The following is a 13,206-nucleotide window of genomic DNA, read 5'->3' as shown; positions in this document are numbered from 1 at the left end:
ATTATTTTCTGTAAAGGACATTATTAAGAAGAAATATAAACAAGGTTTACAGATTAGATAATAGTACTATACTGACATTAATTTCCTAATTACAATCACCGTACCGTGGCTATGTAAGGGAACAGCTTTATTCTTAGGGAATAAACACCGAAGAATTTGGGGGTAAAGAGCCATAATATCTATAACTTACTCTCAGTTCAGAAAAACAATGAGAGTCAGAGAACAAAGCAATAAAGCAAATGTTAACAGTGAGTGAATCTTGTGCCTTTTCTGTAAGTCAGAAATTATTTTAAAATATAAAATTACCAAAAACCTGATATTTTAAAAAGTAAATTACATCATGTTAATACCTTGCGGAAAATATTTTTAAGGCCTTCCAGGGCACTTAGCTTGAAACCTGCAAGGCCCTAAGTGAACTGACAGCCTCTCTCACTATATTTAATGTCAGTTTGCAGCTTCTTCTCCTTGCTTCAAATATGTCCTGCTTGTGCCTACCTTGTAGATTTATGTGTCCTATTTCCTCTCCCTAGAACTCTTTTCCCTCAGCTCCTCCACACTGGTTCCTTCTCTTCCTCAGGTCTCACCTTATCTTCCCGGAGGCCCTCCCTGATCACCCTACCCAAGACAGAGCCACTCTATGTCCTCCTTAGCACTTATCACAGTCTATAATAATCTGTCGATTATTACAGTGTCAATTGCCTCTCAGGTCCATTAGGGAATGCACCTTGTCTGTCCTATTCACCATTGTATCCTGGATTCTTCACCAGAACCACAGAACAACGACATGTTTAATACCATTCTAGATACACAGAAAATAAGTTAATTCTTTACATTTGTTAAATGCCTTTGGGCATGAGGGCTTAATTCTTTTGCAGAAGTCTGGTTGAGAAAGGCTGCCAGCCTAGAGCCTACAAATAGTAGGTACTGAGTATCTGTTGCATAATGAACAAGCACAACCTCAAAACCAAATTTGTGCTCTTTCTCTATAATCCTGGTCTTTCTCCTGTATTCACTATATTGATGAAGGTCATGGGCAAGTCTCCAATCATCCAAGCAGACTCAGACCTTGGGTGGTAGGAATTCCACACACCCCATCTTTCTCACTCTCACATCTCCATTCCCTGTGTCCCCTCGGTCATCCAGTCCTGTCCCACTGATTGCATTTCTAAATTCCTTTCAAAAGAGCTCAGCATTTCTATTGCCTCTGCCACGTGTTGTTCAGGTCCTCATAATTCCTTGCCAGGATTATTACAAATATCCTCCTAATTGATGCTCCTCTTCCAGTTTTACTCTTTTTTTGTCCATACCCTTCATAGCTATGGGAGTGATTGTTCTTAAAATCAAACCTGCTCATGGCATGCTTCTACTTATAACCTCATGGTAATCCTCCATCATCTTCAGGGGAAAATCAAAACTCTTTCACTAGGCCTTGAGTACCCTCTGGGTCTCAGTTCCTGCCCATAATCCAGCTTCATTTCTTGCCCTATGTCACTAACACATTAGTCCCAGACAGCTCCTTATATTTCTCCAAACAGACTGCACTCCCTCAGACGTTTGGTTCTTGTCCATCTGCTACCTCTGTCCAGAACATTTTGGTCCTCTTCCTCACCTGTCCAACTCCTAAGCACTGTTTACCAATGCAGTCTACGTAACTCCCATCCCAAGAAAGTGTGCCTTACCTGCTGTCCCTCTACCACTTCCAGGCTCACTGCCCACCTCTTTCTGTTTTGTATCTATATCACTCGAGCTCTCACAGAACTTATCAAACTGACTATCATTATCTGTCCCCCATCTATCTTCCCAACCAAATCCCGAGTCCCTCCAAGACAAAGACTGTGGCTTTTCCTTCTGTGCCCCTGGCACCTACATGGCACCTGGCACATATTAGGCATACAATAGGTATTTATGATGAACGGAAGAACAGGACCCAACACATAAGAGGTGACAGAGAAATGCCTACTGAATGAGTTAGTGAATGAGTAAAACTTTTGAGGAAAGAATGGGAAAGAAGCATGCAGAGAACAAGATCTGAGATTATAAGGAATTATAAGCTCTATGAGAGCAGAAGCTTCATCTGCTTTGTTTGTGTTGTATCCCAGTGCCTAGACTTGGCACACAGTGGGACCTCAATAAATATTTGTTGTTGGCTGTACCAGTTGCTGTGCTTGGAGCCTAGAGATACTACATTCATTCATGGCACTGTCTTACATACTCTCTTGTACCAAACTGCTGAGATTAGGAATGTAATCTAAAACATTCTACTTCTCTTGATTATACCTTATAGCTCAAATCCCAGAGTAGAAATACAGGAACAAAAGTCTCCTTACTTTGTGACTGTTGGAATAAGACTTTGCTTTCTCTTCACAGAGATGGAGTTTCTCTCGAGGAGGCTGGAATAGTGCTGTCTGAGGCAGCTTGTTTTGGAACTTCTTTCTATGAGTGATGCTAACAGCAGCAACAACTTCATCTAGGTGGTTGGATATGTGGGTTTCCGTTTCCTGTGATTCTTGCATAGTTTTACATACATTGTCTTCTAATTTTAAAATAAAAAACAAAGATGTTAAATGATAATTTACATAGTTATTTTTAGAAATATACATTTCAACACTATACCATAATTTCTTTGAAATTAGTAGTATTATATCCCAAGATTATGATGGCTACTACTGACCTGCTGATTTCTACTTTCAACTAAATTAAACCTTCTTTCTTTATGTATATGGACACACATATATATACACACACATATACACACATACATACACATGTAATATAAACACACATACATAAATGTATATGTGTATATGTGTGTATTATACACATACATATGTACGTATATAAAGTCCAGTAGAAATTAACTTAGCACATACATATGTATTTGTATGTACATATATATATAAAGTCCAGTAGAAATTAGCTTAGCCCAAACAGCTCTCAATGACCCCAGATTAAATCAGCTGAAGCCCAACTGACCCTGAGGTAGAAAACAAATAACTGTTGCTACAACTTTTACTTCTGGCCAAGATGAAGTAATAGTAACTACATTTATCCTCTGGCCTGAAATAACCCAAAACAAAAAATAAACAGCCCACAGAACAAAGGATAAAACAATGGTTTCAAGAAACAAGACAAGCAACGAGAGAGCAATTCCTGAGAGACAGAAAAAATAACTCTCCCCAGTTTATTGCTTTGAGAGAGTTTCCAGGAAACAGCACAGGGAGAGGGCACCCAGAAGTTACCCCAGTGGACTACCTGAGTTGAGGAAGTAGAGTTGAGAATTTGGGGAGACCAAGGTGACTAGAACTGACAGGACAAATTACTGAAGAGGAGAAGGCTCCAGAGACAGAGGAACCAAGAGATTAGCAGAGGGACACCCTCAAGTCTAGGGACAGAATACTGATTAGCATGTGGGTAAGGAAATTACTTAAGTCTGGAGAAAGAATCCTTCAACGAAGTTACAGGGAACAGTGTTTTGTGCTCACATAAGGCTGGTGCCTGTTCCCACCAACCAGACTGAAAAAATTTCTAATTCATGAGGCATTAGACAGATACTCAGAAGTATTTTATCTCAGTAGGGCTGATAATTAGCTGTAGACTGAACACTGCTCAGATCACCATACAGATCATAAAAAGTAAGACCTAAAAGGATCAAACTGTTTCCAAGTGACTTGATTGCACTAGAGGACAATACTCAAGGATGTTCATAGGAATACTAAAATAATTAACACCTAACAAGGTAAAATTCACAAAGTCTAGCATCCAAAGATTACCAAGCATCCAAAGAAGCAGGAAAACATGGCCCATAATGAGAATAATCAATCAATCAAAACTGACCCAGAATTGACACAGATGTTAAGTTAGCAAATAAAAACATTAAAACAGTTATAATAATTGTATTCTATAGGTTTAAAAAGTTACACAAAGACATGGAAGAAATAAAAAAGACCCAAATGGAACTTCTAGATAGAAAAATTATGTGTGAAGATGAAAATATGTGGGATTAATGGCAGATTAGAAACTGCAGATGAAAAGATGAATTTGTAGACATAGCAATAAAAATTATCAAAAATGAAAAAAAATCAGTAGGCTGTAACACAACTTCAAGTTGCCTAATATATATGTCATTTCAGTCCCTAAAGGAAAGCAGATTGGAGGAGGGACAGAAAACATATTTGAAGAAATAACGGCCAATATTTTTCCAAATTTAAGAAAAAGCATAAAGCCAGAGATCCAAGAAGCTCAATGAACATGAAACACAAAAAACATGAAGAAAACTATACCAAATAAAGTCAAAACATCATAAACAAATTGCTTAAAACTATGATAAAGCAAAAATCTCAAAAGTAGAGAAAAAGGACACATTACACGTAAAAAATAAAGATAAAGATGGTAACAGATTTCTTAGAGGAATAAAAAGCAAACAAGTATGGAAAGAAAAAAGTTGGCAACCTTAAATTCTGTACTTGTGAAAATACCTTTCAAAAACAAAATTTTAAATAATTTATCACCAGAAGACTTGCACTACAATGTTCTCAAAGAAACCGGCGTGAGCCACTGTGCCTGGCCTGTTTTTTTTTTTTTTTTTTTTTTGAGACGGAGTTTTACTCTTGTTGCCCAGGCTGGAGATAGAGCAATGGCTCTATCTTGGCTCACCACAACCTCTGCCTCCCAGGTTCAAGCGATTCTCCTGCCTCAGCCTCCCAAGTAGCTGGGATTACAGGCATGCGCCACCACGCCCAGCTAATTTTGTATTTTTAGTAGAGACAGGGTTTCTCTATGTTGGTCAGGTTGCTCTCGAACTCCTGACCTCAGGTGGTGATCAGCCCGCCTCGGCTGCCCAAAGTGCTGGGATTACAGGCGTGAGCCACCACACCTGTCCTGTGTCTTAGTTTTAACAAAAAAATTTAAAAAGTAAAAAAAGAAAATAAAAAATTTTAAAAATAGAAAAAAGCTTATAGAGTAAGGACACAAAGAAAGAAAAATTTGGCCAGGCACAGTGGCTCACACCTGTAATCCCAGCACTTTGGGAGGCCAAGGCGAGTGGATCACAAGGTCAAGAGATGGAGACCATCCTGGCTAACATGGTGAAATACCATCTCTACTAAAAACACAAAAAAGTAGCTGGGCATGGTGGCACATGCCTGTAGTCCCAGCTACTTGGGAGGCTAATGCAGGAGAATTGCTTGAACTTGGGAGGTGGGGGTTGCAGTGAGCCAAGATCACACCACTGCACTCCAGCCTGCACAACAGAGCGAGACTCCATCTCAAAAAAAAAAAAAAAAAAAAAAGAAATGATCAAAAGGCCTGATAGGTACTTCTCAAAAGACATACAAATGCCCAATAGGAGTATGAAAAAATGCCCAAGATTGTTAATCATTAGATAAATGCAAATTATATCCATGAGATTTCTTCTTACACCTGTTAAAATGGCTATGATTAAAAAAAGAAAGATACATGTTGGTGAAGATGTGGAGAAAAGGGAATCCTTGCACACTGCTGGTGGGAATGTAAATTATGGAACACAGTAAGGAGGTTTCTCAAAAGATTGAAAATAGAACTACCATATGATCAAGCAATCCCACTACTGGGTGATATATCCAAAGAACAATATTAGTATATTGAAGAGATACCTGCACTCCATGTTCATTGCAACATTATTGACAATGTTTGCGTCCTTTGTAGGGACATGGATGCAGCTGGAATCCATCATTCTTAGCAAACTATCACAAGAAGAGAAAACCAAACACCGCATGTTCTCACTCATAGGTGGGAACTGAACAATGAGATCACTTGGACTCGGGAAGGGGAACATCACACACTGGGGCCTATCATGGGGAGGGGGGAGGAGGGAGGGATTGCATTGGGGAGTTATACATGATATAAACGTCATGCACATGTACCCTAGAACTTAAAGTATAATAAAAAAAAAAAAAAAAGATATGGTGTCAATCTAAATGTCTATCAACAGACGAATGAATAAAGAAAATGTGGTATGTATACACAACGGAATACTACTCAGTTTTAAAAAAGAAGGGCATCCTGTCATTTGTGACAACATGATGAACCTGGAGATATTATGTTAAGTGAAATAGCCAGGCACAGAAAGACAAATACTGAATGATCTCATTCATATGTACAATCTACAAAAGTTGAACTCACACAAGTAAAGAGTAGAATGCTGGTTACCAGAGATTGTGGGAGGAGGAATAAATTCAAGAGATCTATTGTATAACATGGTGACTACTGTATTGTTTCCTTGCAAATTGCTAAGAAAGTAGATTTCAAGTATTCTGATCATAAAAAGGGATAAATATGTAAGGTAATACATATGTTAATTAGCTTATTTAGCCATTCCACAACATATACATATTTCAAAACATCATGTTGTACAAAATAAAAAATGAGAGAGATGCCATCACTACAAATTCTACAAATATTAAAAGGTTAATAAGAGAATATTATGAATACCTTTATACCATAAATTTGACAATACAGATGAACAAATTCCTTTAAAGACATAAACTACCAAAGCCCAAAATATTAATAAAAAAGAAAAACTGTAGGATCATCTCACTCAACATAGAAAAAGCACTTGACAAGGTCTAATACCTAATATCTATTCCTGATGAAACTTCTTAGCAAAGTAGGAATAGAACTGTACTTCCTCAATCTGATAGGCACCTTTGAAAAACCTACAGCTAACATTGGACTTAACAGTGAAAGACTGAATGCTTTATCTCTACGATTAGAAATAAGACAAGAAGGTTCACTCTCAATACTTCTATTCACCATTGTACTGGAGCTTCTAGCCAGTGCAATCAATCAAGAAAAGAAAATAAAAGACATCCAGATCAGAAAGAAAGAAATGAAACTGCCTTTATTCACAAACAGTACATCTCTACTATCATTTATATAGAAAATATGATGAAATATGCAAAAAACCTACTAAAACTAATAAATAAGTTTAGCAAAATTGTAAGACAGGGGTGTCCAATCTTTTGGTGTCCCTAGGCCACAATGGATGAAGAATTGTCTTGGGCCACACATAAAATACACTAACACTAATAATAGTTGATGAGCTTAAAAAAAAAAAAAAGAAACTGCAAAGAAAAAAAAGTCTCATGTTTTAATAAAGTTTACAAATTTGTGTTGTGTCACATTCAAAACTGTCTTGGGCCACATGTGGCCCACAGGCCATGGGTTGGACAAGCTTGTTGTAGGATATAAGATCACTACACAAAATAATATTTTTCTATATCAGCAATGAGCAATCAAATTAAAATTAAAATATAATACCATGTGTAATAGCATCAAAAATAGGGAATAGGAATAAATCTTACCAAAAGATGAGGAAGACCTGTACAAAAGTTAAAACTACAGAACACTACTAGTAGAGAGAAATTAAAGAAGGTCTAAGTAAATAGAAGCATACACCATATCCATGGTTTGAAAGACTCAACATTATTAAGATGTTAATTCTACCTAAATTGAGCTACAGATTTAAAGCATACCCAATCCAAAACTCTACATGGGTTTCTGTTTTGTTTTCTTTGGTAGAAATTGACAAATTGTTTTTAAAGTTCATACAAGAGTGCTAAGAATCTAGTACACCAAAATGACTTTGTAAAAGTAGAACACAGTTGGAAGATTAACATGGCTTTTTCCCATTCATTTATTTATAAAGTAGAAATTTAAACTTATTTAAATTTCTTTATTTATTCATTAAATCTAAATTTTAATCTCAATGTGAAATTTAGACTTAAATCTAAAATACAGATTTATTGACTTATATTTATTATAAAGCTATGGTAGGCAAGGCAGTTTGTACTGCTGTTAAGATAGACAAGAAATGGAACAGAATGGAGAGTCCAGAAATGGACCCACACATACATGAATAACAGATTACTGACAAATATGCAAAAGCAGTTCCTTGGAGAAAGAAGTCTGTTCAACAAATGATACTGGAACAACTGGATATTCACACGTAAAAATAAAACAAAACAAAAAACTCCTTTGATCTATATCTCATACTATATATAAAAATTAACTCAAAATTGAACAGAGCTAAATGTAAAACTTAAAACTATAAAAACAATGTGTAGAAAATCCTTGTGACCATGCATTAGGCAAAGCTTTCCTAGATATGACCACCAAACATAACCAACTGGATTTCATCAAAATTTTAAATTTTGCTCTTCAAGAGAAACTGTTAATTAAAAAACTAGAGGCTGGAAGAAAATATTTTCATAAATATGTATCTGATGTAAGATTTGTATCTTACTGGTATAAAGAACTCTCAACACTCAAGAAAACAGCTCTCTATACAAATGGGCAAATTATTTATTTATTTATTTATTGAGACAGGGTGTCACTCTGTCACCCAGGCTGGAGTGCAGTGGTGTGACCTCAGCTCCCTGCAAGTTCCACCTCCCAGGTTCACGCTATTCTCCTGCCCAGTCTTCCAAGTAGCTGGGACTACAGGAGCCTGCCACCACACCCGGCTAAATTTTTTTGTATTTTTAGTAGAGACGGGGTTTCACCGTGTTAGCCAGGATGGTCTTGATCTCCTGACCTCATGATCCGCCCGCCTTGGCCTCTCAGTGCTGGAATTACAGGCATGAGCCACCGTGCCTGGCCAAAAATGGGCAATTTATTTTAACAGATGCTTCATCAAAGAAGATATACCAAGAAGAAATAAGCACATGCTTTATATTCAACATTATTATGCATCAGGGAAATGCAAGTTAAAACCACAATGAGATGTTACTCATCAATTAGAATGACTAAAATTAAAAAGACTTAGTGTACTAAGTGTTGATGAGGATGGGGAATAACTGGAACTCTCATACGCTGTTGCTGGAAATGTAAAATGGTACACCACTTTGGAAAACAGTTTGGCAGGGTTTAAAAAAAAAAAAACTGTGGTAAAATAAGACCAGACACAGTGGCTCATGCCTACAAACCCAGCACTTTGGGAGGTGGAGGCGGGAGGGTCACCTCAGCTCAGGAGTTTGGGACTAGCCTGAGCAACATGGCAAAACTCTGTCTCTACAAAAACTACAAAAATTAGCTGGGTGCACTGGCATGTGCCTGTAGTCTCAGCTACTCCGGAGGCTGAAGCAGGAGGATGGCTTGAGCCTGGGAGGAGGAGGCTGCAGTGAGCCAAGATAACACCATTGCACCCTAGCCTGAGAGAGGAAGACACTTTCTCAAAAAACAAAACAAAACAAAATTGTAGTTAAAAAAAAAAAAAAAAAAAAAAAAAAAAAAAATATATATATATATATAATAAAATTTCTCATTTTAACCTTTTCATTTTTTTCCCTTTCTTCACATGGCCATTTTAAGCATTTTTGTTTATTTTTGTTTTTGAGACGGAGTCTTGCTCTGTCACCAGGCTGGAGTACAGTGGCGCGATCTCGGCTTGCTGCAATCTCTGTCTCCTGGGTTCAAGCGATTCCCCTGCCTCACCCTCCCGAGTAGCTGGGACTACAGGTATGCACCACCATGCCCAGCTAACTATTTGTGTTTTAGTAGAAATGGGGTTTCACCACGTTGGCCAGGATAGTCTCAATCTCCTGACCTCGTGATCCGCCTGTCTTGGCCTCCCAAAGTGCTGAGATTACAGGCCTGAGCCACCGTGCCATGACCATTTTAACCATTTTTAAGTGTGTAGTTCAGTGACATTAAGTAAATTCACATTGCTGTACAACCATTACCACTGTCCATCTCTAGAATTTCCTTCATCTTGCAAAACTGACACTCTGTACTCATTAAACATTAACTCCCTATTCCTCCCACCCTCCACCTCTGGCAACACACATTCTACTTTCTGTCTCTGAATTTGACTGCTCTAGGTACTTTGTATGTGTGGAATCATACATTATTTTGCCTTTTGTGACTGCTTATGTCTCTTAGCATAATGCCTTCAAAGTTCATCTATATTGTAGCATGTCAGAATTTCCTTTCTTTTTAAGGCTAAATACTATATAGCATACTGTGTTTATACATTTATCCATTAATGAACACTTGGGTTGCTTCCACCTTTTAGCTATTGTGAATAATGCTGCTATTGAACATTAATTTACAAGTATCTCTTTGGGTTTCTGCTTTCATTTTTGGGAGGTACATGCCCAGAAGTGAAACTGCTGGGTCATATGATATGTTTTTAATTTTTTTTTTTTTTTTTTTTTGAGACGGAGTCTTGCTTTGTTGCCCAGGCTGGAGTGCAGTGCCATTATCTTGGCTCACTGCAAGCTCCGCCTCCCAGGTTCACACCATTCTCCTGCCTCAGCCTCTGGAGTAGCTGAGATTATGGGCGCCTGCCACCACGCCCGACTAATTTTTTGTATTTTTAGTAGAGACAGGGCTTCACTGCGTTAGCCAGGATGGTCTCAATCTCCTGACCTCGTGATCTGCCGCCTCAGCCTCCCAAAGAGCTGGGATTACAGGAGTGAGCCACCGCGCCCGGCCCTATGTTTTTAATTTTTTGAGGAAACATTGTATTGCTTTCCACAGAGGCTATGCCATTCTACATTCCCACCAGCAGAGCACCAGGGCTCCAATTTCTCCACATTCTCGACAAAACTTATTTTCTCTTTTCAATAATAGCCATCCTAATGGATATGAAGTGCTATCTCATGGTGGCTTTGATTTGCAGTTCCCTAATGACTAGAGATTCTGAACATCTTTTCATGTACTTATTGGCCATCTGTATACTTACTTTGGAGAAATGTCTATTGGAGTCCTTTTCCCACAATTTTTTTTTTTTTTTTTGAGACAAGGTTTTACTCTGTCACCCAAGCTGGAGTGCAGTCGTGTGATCACAGCTCACTGCAGCCTATAACTCCTGGGTTCAACTGATCCTCCTGCCTCAATCTCTGTTGCCCCTGCTGGTCTCCAACTCCTGGGCTCAAACGATCCTCTTGCCTTGGCTTCCCAAAGTGCTGGGATTGCAGGTGTGAGGCACTGAGGCTGACCCTTTTCCCACTTTTTAATTGTTTTTGTTGTTCTAGTTATTGTTGATCTGCAGTATTTCTTTATATATGCTAGACCTTAACCCCTTATCAGATACACAATTTGTAGATATTTTCTTTCATTACATGGATTACCTTTTGTTGATTATTGTCCTGTTTTTGCACAAAAGTTTTCAATTTTGAAGTAGCCCTATTTATTTATTTTTTATTTTGTTGCCTTTGCCTCTGGTGTCATATCTGACAGTTTCTTAATAAGTTAAACATACACTTAGGACAGGAGCCATTGTTTCACTCTTAAGTTTTTGTTTTTGTTTTCGATTTTTTTGAGACAGAGTTTCACTCCTATTGCCCAGGTTGGAGTGCAATGGTGCAATCTTAGCTCACTGCAACCTCTGCCTCCTGGGTTCAAGCAATTCTCCTGCCTCAGCCTCCCGAGTAGCTGGGATTACAGGCGCCCGCCACCATGCCCGGCTAATTTTTGTATTTTTAGTAGAGACGGGGTTTCACCACGTTGGCCAGGCTGGTCTCAAACTCCTGACCTTAAGTGATCCACCTTCTTCAGCTTCCCAAAGTTCTGGAACTACAGGCATGAGCCACCATGCCTGGCCAACTCCTACGTATTTACATGAGAGAAGTGAAAGCATACATTATAAAAAGACTTACATACAAATGTTCATAGAATTTTTAATAGCCAAAAAACTAGAAAAAAACCCAAATGTCTATAAATAAGTAAATGGGTAAGCGAACTGTGGTGTAGCTATACAATGAAATACTACTCAGTAATAAAAAGGAATGAATATGTTGCAACATGAATAAATCTCAAAATAGTTATGCCGTGTGAAGAAGTCAGGCAAAATAGAGTATATATCGCATGATTCCATTTATATAAATTACAATGAAATCTACTCCAATGTATAATGACCAAAAGTAGATGAGTGATTCCCTCGAATTGGGCTAAGGAGGTGGTATGAAGGGGGTGGTACACAAGAGGGAGGAAGATGTAGGAAAGGGTGGAGTGGAGGGATTACAAGGGGCATGAGGAAACTTTTTGTGGTGGCGGATCTTCTCATTATTTTGACTGCGGTTGTGGTTTCTTGGGTGCACACAGATGCCCCAAATCATCAAATTGTATACTTTCATGCCAATTAATAAAACTGTTAAAAATCATATACATAGATCAGTCTTTCAGAGATCCCTCTCCATTCCTCCTCTTCAAACTCCAATTCCATTATTTACTATAGATAACATTTTAAATTTCATCCTATTGCAACTTGTTTATTTATTTATTATTATTATTTTTTGAGATGCAGTCTCACTCTGTTACCCAGGCTGGAGTATAGTGGTATGATCTCAGCTCACTGCAACCTCCGCCTTCCAGGTTCAAGTAATTCTCCTGCCTCAGCCTCCCAAGTAGCTGGGATTACAGGCACGCACCACCATGCCAGGCTAATTTTTGTTTTTTTTTTTCCAGTAGAGATGGGGTTTCACCATGTTGGCCAGGTTGGTCTTGAACTCCCGACCTCAAGTGATCAGCCCACCTCGGCCTCCCAAAGTGCTGGATTACAGGCATGAGCCACTGCACCTGGCCACAACTCATTTATTTATTCATTCCACAACTATTTACTGAATTCTGGCTACAAACAATGCACCAGGCTAATGTACTATGTGGAAAACAACCCCAAGAAATGTAAAGTAGAGAAGGAAAAATGATCAGGTACACATTAGCATAGTACTAGGTGCTAAAATTGCTAGAAGACTGGCAAGTGCTAAGACTTCAGAAATGGGAATCATTGCTGCTGCAATGACCTTGCTTGTTTGGTTGAAAAGATTCCAGAGAACAAGGAGAGAGAAGAGAAAGCATCCCAAGCAGAGTGAATAATGAGAAAAGGCTTGGAAGTGGGGAAAGTGAATATGGATAACTGCTGGTGGTTCAATTTGGTGTATGTGAAATGAGGGACATGGCTATAGAACAGCATTTTCCAAGCCAATTTCTGCAGTACACTAGAGCCACAAGACATTAATGTATATTCTATCAAGGAGGGTTATTGACAGAGGTGATCAAATGAGTTGGTAAACACAAATACTGGTTCCACAAAAGGAGGATTCTGTGATCAAATAAATGGGTAAACATGGACAAGTTTCTTTAATTCAGGTCTTCTCAAAACTTTAATACCTTGTGAATATCCCAGAGTAGGTATAGTATACACCACTTTTCCAATCTTTTTTTGAC

General features: G+C 38.3%; 1 protein-coding gene across 6 annotated transcripts in view; it reads right to left on the bottom strand.

The window, feature by feature from the left end:
• TTC23 (tetratricopeptide repeat domain 23) overlaps nucleotides 1-13,206 on the bottom strand; it is a 116,649-nt gene that overhangs the window by 93,492 nt on the left and 9,951 nt on the right. For all 6 annotated transcript variants that reach the window (XR_004431781.1, XM_033188867.1, XM_033188866.1 and 3 more), the window contains exon 2: nucleotides 2,328-2,533. Coding sequence is in view for 5 of the 6 variants with exons in the window: in XM_033188867.1 (XP_033044758.1) it covers nucleotides 2,328-2,513 (186 nt within the window). In the remaining variant the exon portion in view is untranslated. The remainder of the gene's footprint in view (nucleotides 1-2,327; nucleotides 2,534-13,206) is intronic.

This window comes from Trachypithecus francoisi, unplaced genomic scaffold (genome assembly GCF_009764315.1).
Source record: "Trachypithecus francoisi isolate TF-2019V2 unplaced genomic scaffold, Tfra_2.0 Lachesis_group3, whole genome shotgun sequence".
NCBI lineage: Eukaryota > Metazoa > Chordata > Mammalia > Primates > Cercopithecidae > Trachypithecus > Trachypithecus francoisi.
Note: the sequence above shows the minus strand (reverse complement) of the source record. Positions and strands in the feature narration are given on the sequence as shown.